This window comes from Dipodomys merriami, unplaced genomic scaffold (genome assembly GCF_024711535.1).
Source record: "Dipodomys merriami isolate MVZ:Mamm:240054 unplaced genomic scaffold, mDipMer1.0.p SCAF_3, whole genome shotgun sequence".
Classification (NCBI taxonomy): domain Eukaryota; kingdom Metazoa; phylum Chordata; class Mammalia; order Rodentia; family Heteromyidae; genus Dipodomys; species Dipodomys merriami.
Window position 1 is genome coordinate 74,845,693 of NW_027204492.1, and position 22,314 is coordinate 74,868,006.

The 22,314-nt window shown below is 39.2% G+C and overlaps 1 protein-coding gene and 1 pseudogene across 4 annotated transcripts in view; both read right to left on the reverse strand.

Annotated features, from left to right (window-relative positions):
• The window catches only part of Phka1 (phosphorylase kinase regulatory subunit alpha 1), a 123,176-nt gene extending 101,410 nt beyond the window's left edge, over positions 1-21,766 (reverse strand). For all 4 annotated transcript variants that reach the window (XM_070040344.1, XM_070040343.1, XM_070040345.1 and 1 more), the window contains exons 1-5: positions 21,341-21,766; positions 19,918-20,076; positions 14,058-14,105; positions 12,383-12,551; positions 5,329-5,411 (exon numbers count right to left, since the gene is read on the reverse strand). In XM_070040344.1, coding sequence (XP_069896445.1) covers positions 5,329-5,411; positions 12,383-12,551; positions 14,058-14,105; positions 19,918-20,076; positions 21,341-21,418 — 537 coding nt within the window. In that variant the 5' untranslated portion in view covers positions 21,419-21,766. The remainder of the gene's footprint in view (positions 1-5,328; positions 5,412-12,382; positions 12,552-14,057; positions 14,106-19,917; positions 20,077-21,340) is intronic.
• On the reverse strand, positions 686-1,177 carry LOC138839260 (ADP-ribosylation factor 1 pseudogene; annotated as a pseudogene).
• Positions 21,767-22,314: the final 548 nt, after the last annotated feature.

Genomic DNA, 22,314 nt, shown 5'->3' on the forward strand with positions numbered 1-22,314 from the left:
TAGAGGTCCGATTTTCGATGGCAAATCGGACCCTTGCAGGCTGAGGGAGGAAGCTACTTTACACATGGAGATGGGGTGCTCCGGGTCTGGGTCTGGAGTGGGCCAACTCTCCCAGCTTGCAGACTCCTGCTGGCTAGACCCAGGCCTCCCACCGGTACTCAGAGCAGGCACCAGAACTGGGAACGCGGGAGGCTGCTAGGACACAGGCCCATCAAGGATGAGGCCCTGCCCCGCCCCCTGCCAGCCCCTTGGTGACCCTGTGAGCACAAGTACAAGCACAACGTTATGGAATGCAGGTGATCCACAGACAGGCGAGTCACGGGGGCTCTACTGTGACCATGCAGCAATGGTGGTTCGTTTGTCACTGTCTCTCCTGTTCCACAGGGGAACAGCTCGCTGATCTGATGGACTAAGCATTCAGGCGGTTACTGCAAAAACCTACACTAGGCATAGTCTCCCTTCTATGTGTTCAAGTATTCTGCTTGTATTTTTAACAATTTTTAAAAATGCACTGAGTTCAGGTTAAAAACCAACCACCAAATGGATTCTAATACTGATCTACACCCACTGGCTCCTGGAGACCAGGTGCCCACATGTCCAAATCTCTTCTCAGTACTGACCGTAAGTTGATTCTGTTTACAATAGAAAAGCTGAGTAATATTGCATAGGAGTACCAGAAACTGCCTCAGTGGAAACACAAACTATTTACATTAAATAAGTTCCTGTGGCGTAGAGAGTGCAGCTCCAGCTTGTCTGTGATTTCAGCAGCATTCATGGCATTGGGGAGGTCCTGCTTCTTGGCAAACACCAGGAGGACAGCATCCCGGAGCTCATCCTCTGCCAGCATCCGCATGAGCTCTTCACGGGCCTCATTGACACGCTCCCTGTCATTGCTGTCCACCACGAAGATCAAGCCTCGGGTGCTCTGGAAGTAGTGGCGCCACAGCGGCCGGAGCTTGTCCTGGCCACCCACATCCCACACAGTGAAGCTGATATTCTTGTCTCCACGTTGCAACTTATGGTGGGGATGGTGGTCATGATCTCCCCCAGCTTCAGTTTGTACAGAATTGTCATCTTTCTGGCAGCATCCAGGCCCACCATGAGGATGTGCATCTCTTTTTTGCCAAAACGGCCCTTGAAGAGGTTTGCAAAGATATTCCCCATGCTTGTGGACAGGTGGAGGTGACACTGGCCAAAGACCTCAGCAGAAGCTGTTCCCAGCCAAGCGTTGGTTTCGCTCCCCCTTATAGGCACTTTCTTAGTAGCTTCAAATTCTATCGGGGCCCCTAAGAAATTGTAAGTCTCCTCAAAAGCTAATCAGGAGGACTAAGAACTACATAACTCAGTTCATCTAGAGATGTTTCTCAATATTTTTCACTATATCAGATATTCAGGGGATCTAAGAAATAGAACCAAAGCAGCAGCCAAGTTTTTTTATCTTAAACATCCATTCAAATTTTAATATTTATTGGCATTAACAATATACCACGCACCAACCTATGTAATTCCTTGTTTGGGCTATTTTTATTATCTTTAAGTAGCTGTACAAAGGAGTTGCCATTCACCAAAGCATTTTATGAATACAGTGCATATTGCTCAATGTCACCCCTTTCAACATTCTCACCTACATCTCCCAATCCACCCCTTCCCTTACTTAGCTTCAGTTTAGGTTATATATTGTTTTTTTGCCATTTAACAAAGCAGTTTATATGTACAATGCATCTGGATCTGTGTCATCACTTCAAAATCTCCCCCCCCCCACTGCTCTGACCTACTTTTTCTCTTAATTTTCTCAATTTTGTGGTATATACAATGAATTCTTGCCTGCATTCTCTCTCCTGCTTTATTCTTCCACCCTTCTCCCCTTGACCTACCCTCCTCTCTTCCAAGTATCAATTTCCTGGTACTTTGTTGGACTTTGAACTTAGTCTTTTTTTTAAAAAAAGAATTGTACTGTTTGTGTTCTTCATAGAGTCTGTTACACTTCAGTTAATTCATTTGTAGCCCATGAGACAGGGTTACAAAAATAATGTGAGAAACTTTCATAACTCACAATAGCTAATAATTCAAACACTCACATAGCTAATAAGTGATAGAACCAAGATCAGAATCCATGTACTCTTTTTCTTTACATCATCATGACAATACAAAATAATATTTAAAATTACTTTTAAAACCTTTGCCTTTCTCCTTAGTGGCTTCCAATCAATTGTGGATCCTCAGATCTTACTTATCTTGACTTTGACACTTTGTTTTTGGCAGTACCAGAATTCAGGACCTTGCACTAGTTAGACAATGCTCTATAGCAACTTGATTCCCTAAGCTCTTTTTATTTTTTTCAAATACAGCTGTGAATGTATGGAGACACTAACCACCAAAAAGCCAAAACTGGAGCTGTGGTTCAAGTTACAGAGTACCAGTATTAAGCAGAGAAAACTAAGGGGCAGCACTTAAGTCATGGATTCAAGCCCTAGTTCTAGCACGAAAAAAAAGAAACAACTGTTATAAAAACAGGCTGGTGGAATGATTCAAGTTGTAAAGTGTCAATCAATCAACTGTAAGCAAGCAAGCTGAGTGAGTGTGATGCCAAGATTAAACAAACAAAAGTGAAGACTGAGAGCTAGGAAGGTAGCTCATGGAAGAGTGGTTGGTAGACTCCACACTGAGCTAGATCCCCAGCACTGTGAAAACAATGAAGATAAAGTTATCACATAAAAGTTAGACTAATTCATCATCACCAGACTCAAGAAATGTTAAAGGAAATTATTCAGACAGGAGGAATGATACATCTAGTTTGAAATCTAATCTACAGGGAAAAAATGAACAGCACAATAGTAAATACATCTATATGTAATGGTTAAATTAAAAAGAATGTGTTGGTTGAGGGTTTAATTCAGTGGCAGAGCCTCGTCTGTCTGAAGCTTTAAGTTCTAGCCTCAGTTTCTTCCAAAAGAAGGAAAGGAAAAGAAAGAAAAGGAAAAAGGGAAAAAAGAGAAATAAATGAAAAGAGCCAGGCACTGGTGACTCACGCTTGTAATTGAGTAGAGGCTGAGATCTGAGCATCACAGTTTGAAGCCAACCTCTGAAGGACAGTTTGAGAGACTCTTAACTCTAATGAACCACCAAAAAGTCAGAAGTGAATGAAGCTGTGGCTAACATGGGGGAGCACCAGCCTTGGAAAAAAGCTAAGAGACAGTCCCCAGGATCTGAGTTCAAGCCCCTGCACTGGGCACAAAAGAAAAGAGCAGAGGAGAGGAAGAAGAGAGAAAGAAAGGAGAGGGAAGGGGAGGGGAGAGAATGGGAGGTATAAAGAGAAGAAAAAAGACCAAGGAACATAGCAAATGGAAACGAAGTTTGTTTCTTTGCTGCTGTTTTTGTTTTATTTTCCTTTTGTATTGTTTGTTTATCTGTCTTTGGGAGGGTAAGGGGAGCACAGAAATGGTGGGACAAAGGGTAAACAAATGTACTCTTTATCTGACATATATATAGTATATATATATTTATATATATATAAACATAACCCCTCTGTACATCACTCTTATAATAACAATGAAATGCATGAAGTAAAAAGGAACATAACAAAGTAGTAGAGAAGATGACTTGGTATTGTGTTTCTGCACAGTGTTCAAAATAGTATACAAAATGACATATTTAAACCCCAAAATGTAATTAATTTTTTTGAGGGGGGTCCGGTTGTGGGGCCTAAACTCTGGGCCTGGGCGCTGTCCCTCAGCTCTTTAGCTCTAGGTTAGCGCTCTACCACTTGAGCCACAGCGCCACTTCTGGCTTTTTTCTTTTTGCTTATGTGGTGCTGAGGAATCGAACCCAGGGCCTCTGGCATGCAAGCCAAGCGCTCTACCACTGAGCCACCTTTTTAGCCCCAGAAAATGTAATTAATTTTGACATACATTTATGACATTATTATTATAGTAAAGGACACTTGTAAAATCCCCCAAAGTCTCCTATGCCCCTCCACAATTCTTTCCCTCTGTTCCTGTTGTAAGGCAAGCAAGGATCTGATTTATGTCATTATAGATTTTTCATATTGTTAGTGGCATCAAACAATATGCACATTTGTTATGCAACTTCTTCCACTAAAAATAATAACTGAAACTAATCCAATGTGGTTGCATTTTGATAAACAATTTGTTCCTTTTTTATGTATTCCATTTTGTAGAAACATTGAAATTTGTTTATCCATTTAATCCAGATTGACATCTAGGTTATTTTCAGTGTGGGGAATTAAATATCAGTGAACAATAGCAATGCCTCTATTAGACTGAAGAAAAAATCCACACCTAACGTTACCTAAGGTAACATTTCATACAGAGAAGATATTGTTTACGGTAATTTAATATGAATATACCTAATATGATAGTTGTAAAGAAATTTTTTGGCATAGCACGTGCTGAATCACTTCCTGCATATAACATTAAACCCATGTCTAAATTTTATGTCTACATAACTAACAGGTCCATAATACTCGACAACCATTTTAAGCCTGTTTAAGACTTGAAACTTTTATATTTTTGGTCAGTCGTGGGGCTTGGGGCTTGAACTCTGGGCCTGGGCGCTGTACCTCAGCTCTTCAGCTCAAGGCTAGTGCTCTACCACTCGAGCCATGTGTCACTTCTGGTTTTCTTGTGGTTAATTGGAGATAAAAGTCTCATGGACTTTCCTGCCTTGGCTGGCTTTGAACCACTATCCTCAGATCTCAGCCTCCTGAGTAGCTAGGATTATAGGCACGAGCCCGGGTTTGAAACCTTTTAAATAAGACCATATTTGGTATCAGGTCACCAAATACATGTCATGAAATATTAAGTATGAAAGGAGTGAAACAAAACATACATCTAGGCCCTGTTATCTCTGTACTCCTTTGAGTATAAGGAAAACAGAGGATGATAAATCTTAATAAAGACATTGAAGTTGGGTGCTGGTAACTCATACCTATTATCCGAAGGCTACAATGGTTGAAAGTCAGTTCAGGCAGAAAAGTTCATGAGACTCTTATTTCCAATTACCCATTAAAAAAAAAAAAAACAACTGGAAGTACAGGTGTGGTTCCAGTGGTAGAGAGCCAGTCTTAATCAAAAAATGCCAAGTGAGTTTCCTAAGTTCAAGCACAGCACGTGTATGTACACGTTCATGAGTGCTCACACACACACACACACACACACACACACACACACACACACACAGTGAAGACAACTTTTGCCTGAACCCTCTTAGATTACTTCAATATGCAGGGCAGCTTTAAGAGAGGATAGACTGGTAGTTTAGAGCCAAAATCATTGTATGCTTAAAACGCATTCTAAAATGAGTACTTACAGCAGTTTTATATGCAGCTTCAATGTAAAACACAAGATTCTGTATGAAATTTACTTCATCAAGGCTATGGATGATATGGAGTCCTGAGGAAAAAAAGAAAAAAGAACAAAATTGGTCATCTACCCCCGTAGGGCTACAGATATGGAGTTGACACCAGATTAAACATAAATCTACTTCAGTTAGACTGACTTGTATCCAGATGGTTAATATTACTGACAAACTTCTCTTCCACATTAAAATACTTTGAAATAAAATTTGCACTTCAAACAACTCGTCCATTCCAAGTATACAATTTAGTAGGTTTTTTCAGTGACTATATAATTGGGCAACCATTACCACAATTAGTTTTAGTATCTTGTACTTGTTATCAATCACTCTCCCACATCCTTGTTTTTTTAATTTAATTTTATTTGTGAACATACTGTACAGAGGGGTTACAATTACATGGGCAGGATAATGCGTACATTTCTTACCAAGCATTGTCCCACATCCTTTTAATACTTGCCCCCAACCCAATTGATCATCAGTCTATCTTTTGTCACTATAGATTTGCCTCATTGGACATTCATATAACAGAATCACAAAATGCATGACCTTTAATAATTAGGTTCTTCCACTGAGTACATGGATTCATCTGTGTTGTAGCATGTAGCAGTATTTCTTTATTTCTAGAAATTCTCCATAGTGTGGATGTAACATGGCTTATTTAACCATTCATTAGTTGATAGAAATTTGTATGTTCCTACTTTTTTGGCTATCATAAATAATGCTGCTATGTATATTCATGCAAAGGATGTTTTTTTCTTGGGCCTGGGGCTTGAACTCAGGACCTAGGTGCTATCCCTGAGCCTCTTTGTGCTCATGGCAGCACTCTACCACGTTCATGCAAAGGTTTTTTGTGCAAATGTTTTTATTTCTCCTGGGTATCTATGTTTTTACAAATGAAATGAAACTGCTCAATCATATGGTAACTATTTTACCTTTATTTTTCTTTTCTCTTTTCTTTTTGCAGTACTCACATTGGACTCAGGGACCCGTACTTGCTTAGCAGGGAACTTACAACTTGAGCCATACACCCAGGCCTCCATTTGTGTTGTAATTATTTTTTAGGCAAGGTTTTGTACTTTTGTGTGGGGCTAGCCTCAGACAGTGATCTTTCTACCTATGACTTCCCACACAGCTGAGACCACAAACAGATACCACCAGTTGACTTAAGATGACATAGTCTCACTAACCTTTACCAAGGCTCACCTTGATCACCAACCCTCTTATTATCTGCCTCCAAATATCTAGAATTTCAGGTGTGCATCACCACTCATCTTAATTAGGCTATTATTTTTATTTCTTTTAATTTTTATGCTTACATTGTTATTGTAAAGATGATATACAGAAGGGTTACAGTTACTTACTTCAGGTCATAAGTACATTTCTTTTTGAATAATTCACCTCTTCCCTCATTTTCTCCCTCCCGACTTCCCAAAAAAGAGTTACATAATTTTCAACATAATGTCTAGTGAAGTATATCTGCAGCCTTTGTTCACCCTCTGTCCTGCCATTTCTGTGCTACCCCTTGCCTTCCCCCAAACACATAAACTTACATACAAGACAAAAGGTACAGAAAACAAAAACAGCAACAAAAGAGAAAAAAAAGCAAAATAACAAAAACTTTTTGTTTCCATTTCTAGGAGTTCATTTTGATAAACATCATTTTATCTGATCATATTAGGCTTTTATTTTTTAAAATTAATTTTGCCATTACTGGGCACTGTCCCTAAGCTTCCTTTGCTCAAGGCTAGTAGCACTCTACCACTTGACCCACAGAGCTACTTCCAACCTTTTCCTGTGTATGTGGTACTGATGAATCGAACCCAGGGCTTAATCGTGCTAGGCAAGCACTCTACCACTAAGCCTAATATTCTCAGCCGAGGCTATTATTTTTAATAGTGACTTGTGAGAGTTCTGTATTCTAGATTCAAGTTCCTTATCAGATACATGATTAGCAAATATTTTCTCCTATTCTATGGCTATCATTTTTACTTTTTTCAACAGGTCCTTTGAAGAATCAAAGTTCTTAATTTTGAGAATTCCAGTTTATTTTTTCATTAATTATTATGCAAGGCAAGCACTCTACCACTGAGCCATCTTCCCAGCCCCAAAATCTGCATTTTTAAGAGTGCCCATACAACCTGTTGCAACAATGAGAAGTACAAAATGTCATGTCAAAACCAGCTTTACAATGTCGGTGTGTGGGGGGGAGGGGGGTATAATTGGGTGGGGGGAGGGGGGTATAATTGGGTGGGGGGAGGGGGGTATAATTGGGTGGGGGGAGGGGGGAGGCGGGGAAGGGAGGTGAAGGGTAAACAAAGGAGGAGGCTGCAATGCTTGGTAAGAAATGTATGCATTATCCTGCCCATGTAATTGTAGCCCCTCTGTACAGTATGTTCTCAAATAAAATAAAATAAAATTTAAAAAAAAAAGAAAGGTTAGTTACATAAAAAAAAAAAAAAGAGTGCCCATACGCCTTAACTTTGTCATACTGTGTTACCCAAAGTCAACTTTCTTGGGAAGAGCTAAGAAGCTTTGTCCTTATGGTTTGCCTCTCCTCCTATGCCTTGTAACAGAGGTGGTAATGATGAGAACAGTGGCTGCCTCTTTTGGAATGACACTCCTTCACTACAAATGGAATTCTGAAGGTAGAGTAATGGCCTGTGATGTTCTCAATTTGTGTCTCCCCATGTGGAACTGGGACTAACAGCTGGTATGTTCATCCTGCCCTGCTTCTGGGAAAGATTCTACTCCAAATGGGGCTGGCAGAACTAGAGCTCTTCTTGCCTGAACTAGAGCTTCCATACATAGAACCGGGGAAGCTGAGAAATGATGGCAATCCACCTTTCTTTGGGAGTTACAGTAACCTTAAATTGGGACTAAGAGAGAGATTCGTCCTTATGCTTTTGGTTAACTCCTCTCTGAATAGTACTTCTCTCATACTGAGTTGGTATAGAGAGAGTATAGGTTGCCACCCAAATGCTATTGTCCTAGCATCACTTTAAAATTTAGTAGATTTCTTGGGTGTTTCTCTACTTGCTGTATGTTCTTGGGACAATTTCCAAACACTGAAAGGATCAGTAATTTTTAAAATTATTTTTAGTATTTGGTGCTCTGTCCTTTCTACTACTACCATGTTCTAAATTACAGTCAGATTCCTGTTTTTCTGTTCTTGTTTTTATTTTTTGTTATAGTATTAGGAGTCGAAATTATTGCCTGAAGCTTGCTAGACAGGGGTTCTAACACTAGATCAAGGTCCTGATCTTAACCAAAGTTGAGATTAACTTTAAGCCAATCTTAACCAAAGCTGGGATTAAGTATGAATATTTAAAAACATGCACTGCATTGCTGCATGTTTTATGAAGAACTTTCATGCTCTTTCTACCAATTATACCACCTATAGGTCCTTTTCACTTTCCAAGTAAACTGCCTATATATAAATTCTACATCATATCTTGCCTCAAAATATTTCACAAATCTCTTAACAAGTCCTTCTTAATTCCCCAATCTATCTAATTTATCCACCTGTTGCTACTACAAAGAAACAACTGAAACTTCCTTATCTGTCTGGTTCTCTGCTAATTACAGATAAAATTATTTAGCATGGCAAGCAAGAACTCAGAACCATCTCCTGTTAACTTATTTTGCACTTTTTCAGATGTATTTTACACTCTTTTTCCTTGGTGCCAGTCCTGGGGATTGGACTCAGGGCGGTGTCCCTAACCTTTTATACTCAAGGCTACCACACTGTTGCTTGAGCCACAGCTCCATTTCTGTTTTTTTCTGAGTGGTTAATTGGAGATAAGGGTCTCACAAACTTTCCTTCTGGGAATGGCTTTGAATGGTGATCCTCAGATTTCAGCCTCCTGAAAAGCTAGGATTGCAGACATGAACCATCAGCACATGGCTATACTTTATACTCTTAATCATAGAAGATGCCTAGATTTACCCTGATGTTTAGAACTTCCTTTCATTTGTGTTATGCCCATAAAATTTTTTTTCTAAGCTATAAATTTCTATTTATATCCTGACTATTTCTTCTAAAGGCCTGAGGGAATAATATCTACTTTATGCCAAACATTTATCAAAGTCAGCTCATTGAGTTGAAATTCAAGTAAGTTAGGAATAATCATTTATTTTATTATTAAATATGTTTCTTTTCTGTGTGCATGTGATATGTACTGATATTTGTGGTACTGGAGCTTGATCTGAGTTTGAGCACTATTTCTTTTTTTGTGTGTATGCCAGTCCTGGGGCTTGAACTCAGGCCTGTCCTTGAGCTCATATGCTCAAAGCTAGTGTTCTACCACATAAGCCACAGCTCTATTTCTGGCTTTTTGCTGGCTCATTGAAGATAAGAGTCTCTTAGACTATTTTGCCTAGGTTGGCTTCAAACCACAATCCTCAGATCTCAGCCTCCTGAGTAGCTAGCATTACAGGAATGTGCCATTGGCTAAATATGTATGTCTCTTTGGTATCATTTCTGCTTCTATTCTGGGCTCAAAATTATAAGCCACTGTTTGCTTTAAAAAAAAAAAAACCTCCAGAGTTAAAGGCTAAGGATATGACTAAAGTGGTATAATGCTTGCCTAGCAATATGAGGCCTTGAGTTCAAATTGCAGTCCTGTCCCCATAAGAACTTCCCCATATTAAATACTATTAGAAATGGAGTTAAAGCTGCTATGATATATACAGAAATAAAACCTAAAATAAGACGGACTCTGGTGGCTCATGCCTATTATCCTACCTATTTAGGAGGTTGATATCTGAGGATTGTGGTTCAAAGCCAGCCTAGACAGGAAAGTTCATGAGACTCTTTTCTCCACTTTACCACCAGAAAACCCGAAGTGGTGCTGTGGCTCAAAATGGTAGAGTGCTAGCCTTGGCAAAAGAGACTATGGACAGCACCCAGGCCCTGAGTTCAAACACCAGGACTGGTTCAAAATGAAGTAAGCCAGACATAGTGGTTCATACATGTACTCCTAGTAACTCAGGAAATTAAAATCAGAAAGATTATGTTTCGAAGCCAGACCAGGGAAAAGTTGAGGAGATCCTTATCTACACCAATTTAAACATTGGTTTGCTTCATATGTCTGTCCTTCCTGCTATGCAAAAAGCATAAATAGGAGGATCACAGTCTAGGACAGCCAAGGCATTAAAACAAGACACTATTTGAAAAATAGGTAAAGCATAAAGGCCTGAATGTGTGATTCAAGTAGTAGAGTACATGCCTAGCATACACCATACTCTGAGTTCAAACCCAAATAACACTCAAAAATGAAAATATCTAAAAACATTTATTTACTCTTGGGGAAATTTCTCCTCCCAAAAGAAAAAGAACATGAATAGCCACTAGAAAAGATAGGGGAATCATGGTTCAAGGCTAACATGAGCATAAAAGTTAAAAGAGATTTCATTTCAACTAATGGCTAGAAGTAGTTGTATGTGTCTGTCATCCCCAATGATATAGGCAAGCATAAATAGGAGAATCACAGCCCAGGCTGGCTCAGGCATAAAGCAAGACACTACCCTGAAATCAGCCAGTTCAAAAAGGGAATGCAGGAATGGATCAAATAGTAAAATAATTGTCTAGCAAACATTCAGCCCTGAATTCAATTCCCCATTACATTTAACAAATGTTATTTAGCCTCTTGGTGTGTGTTCTAGAGGAGAAAAGAAAGGGGCTTATGACTAAATATTTATTTCTGTAAGAATGCAGAGTATTCTGAGGGAATTACTACCTTGGACGATTTTAATATCAATGACCTCTGTAACCAGATATGAAGATAAAGATATTGAAAAATGTGGTATGAGCAGGATTGGGTAGCACAAATCTGTAATCCTAGCTATGAAGGAGGCTGAGGTAGGAGGATCTCAAGTTTGAAGGCAGTTTGAGTAATAGTGAAACCTTGCTACAAAATAGTTATTTTTAAAAGTGTGCTGGCAAGCCGGGCACTGGTGGCTCATGCCTGTAATCCCAACTCTCGGGAGAATGAGATCTGATGATTGCAGTTCAAAGCCAGCCTGGGCAGGAAAGTCCATGAGATTCCTATCTCCAACAAACTACTCAGCCAGAAGTGGTATGTGGCTCAAGTGGTAGAGCGCTAGCCTTGAGCACAGAAAGGATCAGGGACAGAGCCCAGGCTCAGAGTTCAAGCTCCAGAACCAGTTAAAAAAAAAAGAGTTGGCAATACATAGCTAGGAGGTGAATCACCTGCCTACCCAACAAAACAATGTAACATTATTATAGGTATGGCTGTGCCAGATGGTAGAATGCCAGCCTAGCAAAGTAGAAGGCCCTGAGTTCAAATCTCAGTACTGCCAAAAAATGTGGTTACTATGGTGAGTATATTAACTTTCTTAGAAAAATTTGGGAATGATCTCATTAAATTTATAAATGGATATAATGAGATTCATTGTCCCATCCCCTAATTTAACATAAATAAAAGAATATTACCTTGTTTCAAACTACTAAAGCTAATAATGAAATTACTTCAAAAGAATGTATCATTCAATAAAAAATAAATGTTTAGATTCTGATCTCTAACTTACTTCCTTAAATATAGGGTAGATACATATAGACTGATATTGTGTTTATGTTATATTCTTACATATAAAATAAATGATTTGATATATATAGTTGCACTAACTTCAGACATCAGTATATTGTACAAGAATAAGAAAGAAAACTCTAGTCCTTCCTTTCTATTTTCTGGTATCTGAGGATTAACAAATAATAAAAAGAACTGTTTCTAGAAGAGCAACATCAAACTTCCTCGTTATCAGTTATAAGAATATTAATTAGCACCCCAAACTTGTTTCTCAACATCACAGAATATTAAACAAAATTTACATGGTTTAAAATTTGCAAAAATATCATTGCAATACACTTATTTGAGTAATATCAATAACTGTGTTCTTTTCTGATCAATACCTTTGTAGACGCCCAGCATGCCAGAGCAGGTACACCAAGCTCAGGAGCTTGCAGTACTTCACTTCTTGTACTGACCTGAGGCAGTCATTTGTGCTAAGAAGAGCAGGTACACAGATGTAGCATCCAACTGCAGATGTCCCCACTGGTCATCACCCACTACAGTGGCACACGTTTTGGTGTTATACTTGGCATGGAGGCTATCTTTAGTGCTCTGACTATACTTGAAGGACTCTACTTTATCCACCTAAATTTAAAAAAAAAACAGTAAAATGAATATTTAAAAAATCAATTCATTGCCATGCTTCCACAATACTCCAATACACATTGCATACAGCCTTCAGACAATTGTGAACATTTGAAATGCATCATGGCTTCTTCTGAACACTAACAGAGCTGGGAATGTCTGTCATTATTTTTGAATGTAAGCACTTCAATTAGAAAAATAACAAGGGATTAAAACCAGCTATTTCTTGTTCATTTCTTCTTGACTCTTCAAATGGTTGTTTTCACATATTATTGGTATCATCTGAGATTCCCAGTGTTTGTGTGAAAACAGCTTAGCAAGAGATATGTATAACTAGGTGTTATACATTTGTTCCAGAAACTAAAATAGGAATTTTTAGGAAAATTAAGAAAAGTGAGTATATATTGAAGAAACAAGCAGGTAAGGGACACATAGAGTATCAGAAAAAAAAGTATGACAGAAGCTGAAACTATAGGTTAGAAGATAAATACTGGGAGCTAGGGGTGTAGCTGAGTGTTAAGAGTATATGCTTAGCATGTGATCTGGGTTCAATTCCCAGTACCATATACACATAAAAATCATTTGTTAATAAGCAAGTTTACAAGTCTGGAGTTGATTTATTTCTATTGTAGATTTGTTGTATTCTTATGGCAGTCATTTTAGGAAACTAGGCCATAATTTCTTCTTAAAACATTTTGATCTCTCCAGATAAATCAGATTTACTGGTTTATAACATGTTTTAAGATCTCCTAGGGTAAAACAATTTTAAGTAAAAAATTATGGTATATGCAGTCTACTATCTTTTATAAATCCAAAAACTCTAGCAGGCATCAATGGCTCACACCTGTAATCTTAGCTACTCAGGAGACTGAGATCTGAGGATCGACATGTGAAGCCAGAAAAGTCCATGAGACACTTATCTCCAAATAACCACCAAAAAGCAGAAAATAGTGCCTTGAGCAAAAAAAGCTCAGGGATACCACCTAAACCCCAAGTTCAAGCCCCAAGACAGAAATGCTTAAGAAAAGGAGTTTTATCCTGTATCATCTTTTACCAAGAGGACATAATTATGTGTAGAGTGATTATTAAAAAACACATTTAAAAGTCATTGGTAGGGCTGGGAATGTGACTAGCATGCATGAAGCCCTTGGTTTGATTTCTTAGTAACATATGAACAGAAAACCCCAGAAGTGGCCCTGTGGCTCAAGTGGTAGAATGCTAGCCTTGAGCAAAAGAATCTCAGGGACAGTGTCCAGGCCCTGAGTTCAAGCTCCACAACTAAAAAAAAAAAAAGAAGTCATTTCTAAAAGGGTGAAGAAAGACCGGAAGGAAACATTTCAGTGGTTACTGCCAGATTATAGACAACATTTTTCCCGATTGTCCAAATTTTATAAAATTAGTGTACTCTTTGTGAAACTGAAAAAATGATCTGTAAACATTCCCTAACATGTAGAGATATTCCTCTGATGTGCTTTTATTAGAGAAGAAGTTGTGCCAGTGCCATACCTGTCTGATCATGCAGTGCAGCAGTCCCCTCATTAGTTTCACTACACTCTGCAGAAATAAATGGGAACATGACTGTTATAAACATCTTGAGATGTAAGAACACTTACTCAGCAATTGCAGTTGGTACATGACCTTTTCAGAACAAGTAATCCTATCCTGGGTTTTACTTACATGGCATTTACTTTATAGGTACACTGAAGAGTGGTTTGCAGCTAAAAGTGGAATCAAAAGGGGCAGTTCATGATTCCTTCAAATTAAAAAAATAAAAATCCAAGTTTCTGTGTGACAATAAGCCAACCATCCTAGCAGAGGACAATTCACCTGGAGAAAAGGGACAAGTGAGCTAAAAAAAAATCACAAGGCTCTAAGGATATTCTAAAATACATCATATGGCATAGAAAGGCTTCACCACATTAACTTTTATCTATTCTGAACTAGCCAAGACTTCAGATTCTGATAAATAGGAATACTTATTAAATATATTCCCTAAAAAACTAAAATAAACTGCAAGTCAGAGTAATGGTAAATGGGAAATTAGTATGACTCAACCCTCATCAGTGGGAGAGCCATGAATCTTGTGTCATTATTAAATCTTATATTAATATTTTAAATCTTATATTAATATTTTAAAATGTGGTTCAACTACTTAAAAGATAATGAATAAAATAAAAGCATTTAATCCTTTAAAAGTCCACAGATTTCTTATGTCTCAAGTCATTGCTATTTTTCTAAGACTTGACAATTTTTTTTAATTTTTATTTGTTTTTATTGTGAAAATACTGTACAGAGAGGTTACAATTACATGGGCAAGATAATGAATACATTTCTTATCAAGCATTGTAGCCTCCTCCTTTGTATGTCCCTCCCCCACAGTATAACCCATGCTGTCACTGTATTTGATGTGGGTATAATTTGTGGAGGGGAAGGAGAAAAACAAGTCGTTTAAATAAGGATACAGGTGGACCCATTGCAACAATGAGAAGTACAAGTCGTTATGTCCAAAACAAACTTTACAACTTTGGGGGTGGGGGCGGGAAGGATTGGGTGGGAGGATGGGAAGGGATGGGAAGGGGAAACAAAGGACTTGACAATTTTTAAAGCATTTTCTAAAATTCTAAAATGCTAAAATTCTGAATACTAGCCACAGACTTAGTACATGATATGAGAAGGAACAATCAGCAGTGTCATGCATAGGCAATATGTTTTAGAATACAGCACTGAACAGCTTCTCTATTCCTCTAAGCTGCTTTCTGTTTCACAGTCCAGGTTACTACAGAGGGGTCTAGCTCAGGGGTGGCCTCAGGACATTTCTGAAAACTAATATACTAAGGAATCAGATCATTCTGTTATAAACATATTCAAGTGTTTAGGATTCCAGTTTGTTCATATGTAAAATAGTGTAGTGAAGCTACTCACAGATAAGTTCATTTGGAGTTTGTATCAATGTTATTGTTCTTGTTTCTGCTTCTTTTATTACATTGCCAAAGAAGTATAGTAATAAGCTATTTCAAAATTTTAAAACTTCAAGAGGGAATATAAACAACAGGATAAGAATTAGTGCCTATTAGTGGCTGCTGGTTGCTCATGCCTGTAATCCTAGCTACTCAGGAAGCTGAGATCTGAGTATTACAGTTCAAAGCCAGCCCCGGCAAGAAAAGGCTCAGGTATAGTGTTCAGGCCTTAAATTCAAGCTCCAGGACTGGCACATATACACACAAAAGGAGTAAGTGCCTATTAAAGTATGCTCCAACTTCTTACAAAGCCATTTTATTGGGAAAAAAAATAACTATTTCCTTCATAGAGTCCGTTTTCTTAGTTTCTTAGTCCCCTCCTCAAACTGATTAAAAAAAAAAAAACTTTTTTAGGGCTGGGAAGGTGGCTCAGTGGTAGAGTGCTTGCTTTGCATGCATGAGGCCCTGGGTTCGATTCCTCAGTACCACATAAGCAAAAAGAAAAAAGCTGGAAGTGGCACTGTGGCTCAAGTGGTAGAGCACTAGCCTTCAGCTGAAGAGCTGAGGGACAGCACCTAGGCCCAGAGTTCAGGCCCCACAACCTGACCCCCCCGAAAAAAAACTTTTTTAAAAAGAAAAAGAACAGTCAGTGCATGATTTTGTACATTTGAAAGTCTAAAATAGTTATTATAAAGAAACAGACTCTACCCCCTACAAAAAAATCTCCATAACTACTCTGATCTCATCACAGAGCCCATCTCATTTATAAACCTGGCAATGCAAAGTATTTAAAATAGTCCTCCTCTGTTCAGAGACTTTATAGTCAGTTCTGATACATTTCACCACATACTTAAAGGTTTCTACAACTTTTATTTCCTAACACTCAGGAAATGAAAGTGGGGAGCAAAGATGAAGTTTCAATGATCTTTTCTTACATCAGTGGCCCAAACCAGGTGCCAGTGGCTCATTTTTGTCATGCCAGCTACAAGAGGCTAAAACCTGAGGATTATAGTTCAAAGCTAGCCCGGTCAAGAAAGTACAAAATTATCTCCAATTATCCACCAAAAATCCAGAAGTGGAGCAGTGGCGCAAGTGGTAGAATACTTGCCTTGACTGAAAAATGTAAAAGACAGTACCCAGGCTCTGATTTCAAGCCCCAGTAACTACATATAAAAATAGAGGTCTAAAGACACCAATATTTTAAAACAAATTGAAGATTTCCAATTATCCAGTAAAGCCTCAAATTTTGTGACATTCTGGAAGAAGCAGGCATCCTGGACACACTGCACTGACTTCTTTGCTATCTGTCTTAACTACTTGCCTGTCCTCAACACTTTTTACCACATAGTAACACTACTGCCATCTAAATTTTCTTTTCTTTTCTTTTTTATTTTTTTGTCGGTCATGGGGCTTGAACTCTGGGCCTGGGCGCTGTCCCTCAGCTCTTCAGCTCAAGGCGAGCACTCTACCACTTGAGCTACAGCGCCACTTCCTAAATTTTCTTTAACATAAACAACAAACTTGGGGAAATGTGCCCCCCAAAATACTGATTGCTATCTACTATTGTTCTCAGAGAAGAGCCTTTATCAGCTATTTCTATCTTCAAGTTTCCGCTTCCCAGAAGGATAAAACTAACGGGAAGCTTGGGTAGTTAGGAATGATGGCAGGTATAGGAGGTTTGTTTTCCATTACATTGACTATTTTCTGATTCAGGCAAACTAGATTGCAGTAACTATATACATCTGTATTCATATAAGAGACTTCTACACACAGCAACAGAAACTCCCTCTCATCTAATCTTTTCTTTTGTCAGTACTCAGTACTCAGTATTTTTGTCAGTACTTCAGGCTTTCTAGGCAGGTATGACTGAACAGTGCCTACCCCTCACTGATTCTTTTTGAGGACATGGATCTATGTGTCTGTGAGCTGACAATATAAGAATATATATGTTATTGTAAAGATACTGTACAGAGGGGTTATAGTTGCATGAGTAAGGTAATGAGTACATTTCCTATCCAGCATTGTTACCCCCTTCCTTTGTTTTTCCCCTACCATCCCTTTCCTCCCCACCTCCTCAACCCCTCCCTCCACCTCAAAGTTGTTTATTTTCAGTGTCTTGTACCTCTCATTGTTACAATAGGCCATCCTGTATCCTTATTTCAGCATTTTGTTATTTCCCTTCCCCTCCCCAAATTAGAAAAATGAATATACAAGATGCAGGGCACTAGAATCAAATACAGTGAAAACAGGGGTTATTCCATGGGGGAAGAACATATAAAAGAAACAAAATCACATAGTACAATATAAGTACATTAAAACAACAGCAAAAAAGATAAAACCTCTTGTGTCCCTATCTTGGAGTTCATCCTGCTTAGCATCATCTTATATGGTCATATGTACATAGCTTTTGACATTTTCTGCTTGTCCTAGTTATTGCAGATAAGGGAAACAACGGGACCTATGTTTCTTTGGGCCTGGCTTACTTCACTTAATATAATTTTTTCCAAGTCTTTCCATTTCCAAACAAATGAGGCAGGGTCATTCTTTGTGATGGAGGCATAGAATTCCATTGTGTATATATACCACATTTTCTTGATCCATTCATCTACTGAGGGGCATCTGGGCTGATTCTGTATCTTAGCTATGGTAAATAATGCTGCAATAAACATAGTTGTGCAGGTAGCTTTAGTATGGTCTTGTTTGTGATCATTTGGGTAAATGCCCAAAAGTGGGATTGCTGGGTCATGTGGAGTCTTTTGAGGATCCTCCATGTGGCTTTCCAAAGTGGTTGAACAAGTTTACACTCCCACCAACAATGCAGTAGGGTTCCCTTTTGGCCACATCCCCTCCAGCATCTGTTGTTATTAGATTTCTTGATTATAGCCATTCTAACTGGGGTGAGGTGGAATCTCAATATTGTTTTGATTTCCGCGGTGAGGTAGAATCTCAATATTGTTTTGATTTGCATTTCTTTTATGGCTACAGAAGTTGAGCATTTTGTTTCCCAACTTTAGTCAACTTTGCAGAACAAATGGTTATCTGGGAGACAACACATCTCTTCCATTCATATTGGAAAAAAATGATCATCTTGCAACATTTGTAAACTGCAGTCCTACTGATACTAATTTCTAGCAAAATAAAGAAACAAATTTTGAGATCAAAATAGCAAGTTGTTCAAAATAGGATAAAGGATTTTCAGGGATGGTTTACAGGTAATTTATTAACACACCTCTATATTTTCCAAATTTCTACAAATTAATAATGATTGGTACCTCCTCAGATAGAACAAAAACATTTACAATTTTTGGCATATTTTCTTTGTACTTCTCAATAATGGATTGAGGGGGGTGGGGAGGAATGGGTGGGGGGATGGGGGAGGCTGGGAAGGGATGGGAAGGGAAAACAAAAGGAGGAGGCCGCAATGCTCGATAAGAAATGTACTAATTATCTTGCCCATGTAATTGTAACCCCTCTGTACAGTATTTTCACAATAAAAAAGGAAAAACTTAATGGATTCAGGGCTGGGGGCATGGCTTGAGTGGTAGATTGAAGCAAAAACAATATTTTTTGTAACTGAAAAAAACACAGTGAAACTTGTGCATTGCCAAAAACAAATCCACAATATTTTGGTGCCCTTAAAAATAACTGGCCTGATTTAGAGATGAAGATTAAATTCAGACTGCCCAAATTGGGAGGGGAAACTCCTGGAGAAAAAGGGCTGGTGTAATGAAAATCTTTTTCACTCATAGAAAAGTATCTATTCACATCTTACAACTGTCAGGAAAGAATCTCCACATTAAAAGCCCCCCCCCCCAATCTCAGAAGACTCCTTGGTACTTCAAGTGGAAGTAGTTCCCTTTGTGTTTAAAAGTTCTATAAAGATGCTAATTTGCTGAGAAGTGCCTTAAAAGTTGGCTGAAAGGCATCTTCTGACTGACCTTACTTTGCTCAAGACTGGGATGTGGTGGTGAGGTAGCATGCTCTCTGAAACAGCATTACAGTTATGAAAATCAAATGTGTGTTGAGTGTGGAAGATCTGCTGATTGGTTTCAGTTACATTACAATTATTTCCAAAAATGACATAAAATAGTATGTATCTGCCTCCATCTATAATTCTCAGATAATAAAATAGCACACACTAAAAACTACATTAAGTTAGAAAGAATTTTACATTTTAGGAAAGATCCGAGGATAGGATTTTTCAAGGTAATAAATGGACTGTACTCTCTTCCTTGGAATCACAAAATTTTAAGTTTCCACTGCAAAGAAACTTCAGTACAATACTGAAAAGGGTTTTAGAATGTAATTTCAGAAGATGAAAATTACATTTCCTTTCATTCTTGCTCCCCTTCCTACAATCACACATAGCTACAGATCAGTCCTTTTTTTTTCTTTTTCTTTTTGATTACCTGCTCCAGTTCATAGGCCTTTGCCTTATCCTCATCCCGATCTGCATTCTTCCGGTAGGCCAGGCCTAAACCCCACACAGCCAAGATACTGTACACATTATCTCTGACCCAGGCATCTTTCTGATCAAGGCTGGCTGGAAGTAAACCAGTCACTGGATTCTGTAAGAAGAGAAAGAGAGCAGGAAGCTAACCAGAGTATTAAAGGAAACAAAATCTATGAACAGGTTACTTGGGAATTGGTTTTCTTCTATTTTCCTACTCTTGAATTTGTAACTTTCTCTTCTACTGACCAAATGGCATTCTCTCAGCTTTCCTGAGATATAGCTGATCAATTTATTTTTAAGTTGTGCAACCCAATTTGATATGAGTACTATATCAGGCTAAGTAAAGCAAGCATTGCCTCATACAGTTACTTTCCTTTGGTGTGGTGAAACTGCCTAAGATTTACCCTCTTAACAAATTTCAAGCAGAAAAAAACTATTATTAAGTACAGTCATCAAGCTACTTTTCATTAGGTCTACAGGACATACTCATCTTGTAATAGAAAGTTTGTAGTGTTTCCAGATGCTATCTTGAGAATGGGGAAAGTCTGGCTGAAGCCTTACAAGTCTAAAATGTGGGTATTCTTAAAGGCAGTATCAAGAATACTATTACGGGTATTATTAAATGCATTCTTAAAGATTACTATTAAGATAAATGTTTTAACTCTCCTGTAAGAATCAACTACCAATAAAAAAAATAATGGAGTAGAAAAAAAACATTAAAAGTATATAAAAGCTGGGTGGGGAGGTCTGTAATCAAAGCAATGGGAAAACTCTAGCATGAAGATCAAAACTTGGATGTCAGTCCAGACTAACTACATAGAGAGAATGTCTTATTAAAAGCATGTGTGAGGTGTCTTCACATATATGCTGACCTTCAGAATAGTCATTTTAAGATGACTAAGTGTTTATCCCCATGCTTCTTTTTGCAAGGGAGAGGGAAGGAAATAAGATCCAAATCTGGGAGCAGGAGATACCAATAAACAAGTGTCAACACTTCTTCCAACTCTGCCCCTGGAAACCAGCTGCAGCTCTAAAATCATCACTTAGGAGATCATGGTTTTTTGTGTCTGCTCTGATTCTTTCCCAAGTTCCACACTTCACTTGCTTTCCTTCTTTCTAGGATACATTAAGACCTGTCCACTAAGTGTACTACTTTCCCCCTCCTACCCAAACAGAGGAAGGTTCATCCAAGATCTCTATCCTGTCTACCAAACTTCACACTGCCCCAGCTGGAAGGAAGGGCACACACATGCCATGCGCGTGCGCACATCCAAGCACAAACATACAAGGATGAGAACTCACCCAGGATCTCTTTCCAATCTATCACCCCATCCACACACACATTCTCGATGATTCCAGGGGTCACCTCCTACACATACCTGATGGCACAGGATAGTCTGATGTACAAGCCGAGCATAGCCATCTAGCCTGACCCCGGAGTTACTCCGGCTCCTCATGTCCTAATCCCCTTGGAGCCACTGTAGCAGGATCCCACGGAGGCCAATCGCCCTATGGAAGGACTTCAATGTTTTCTCGTTTGGGAAGCCAGAGTGCCCGGCGCAACAGAACGGTGTCAAGTGCTACAGAGTCTTCCTCCGGAGCCCTCGGGCCTGTGACACCCACGGAGCCTCCCGAGACCACCACACGCCGAGCCTCGAGCAGTCTCCGCGCCCGCCACAGCGACCCCGTCGCTGCTCGCTGCCACCTTCAGTCCCTTGTGGCCTTGGTGGGTGAATCCGGCATACTTGGTGGTCTAGAGCCGGCAGTCTGGGCACAAACAGCAGAACACCCGCCTCCACGGCGCCTCCCCCACCTTGCCTGATGCGCGAGTGGGGGGCGGGGCGGGGGCGGGGCAGAGGCGGGGCGTCCTTGGCAAGTCTTGGCAGCTGCGCATTGGGACCCTGGGGGCCCAACCCGCGGGGCCCGCCCCGCGCCAGAGAATGTGCCACCGTAGGCACTGTGCTATCTGAGGTTTATTTTCGAAACACTACGGGACTATTTTAGTTTTCCACACTTGCTGAATATACAAAGTGTGGATAGTGTAGGACTAGTTTTAGGAACCTATGCTAACTTCAAAACTGAAAGGAAACAGATGTTTGGGCTCAATGGCCAAATAGATTTCTGGGTCTTGCAAATGCATTTGAGACTTTTAACCCAAAATTCAAATAAACTCTGAAATCAATCAAAAATCAACATCCTGCGATATCTTATGCCTTAGCAACCGGGGATTTGCTGAGCTTGGCAATATGCGAGGTTTATGGGCTGGGAGCTAAGCTAGGAGAAAGCAGTGCCCCAAGGGCGGCCTGGATCACAAGCTGGAGATAGATTACTTTGCTCGGCTCCCTCTTCACTC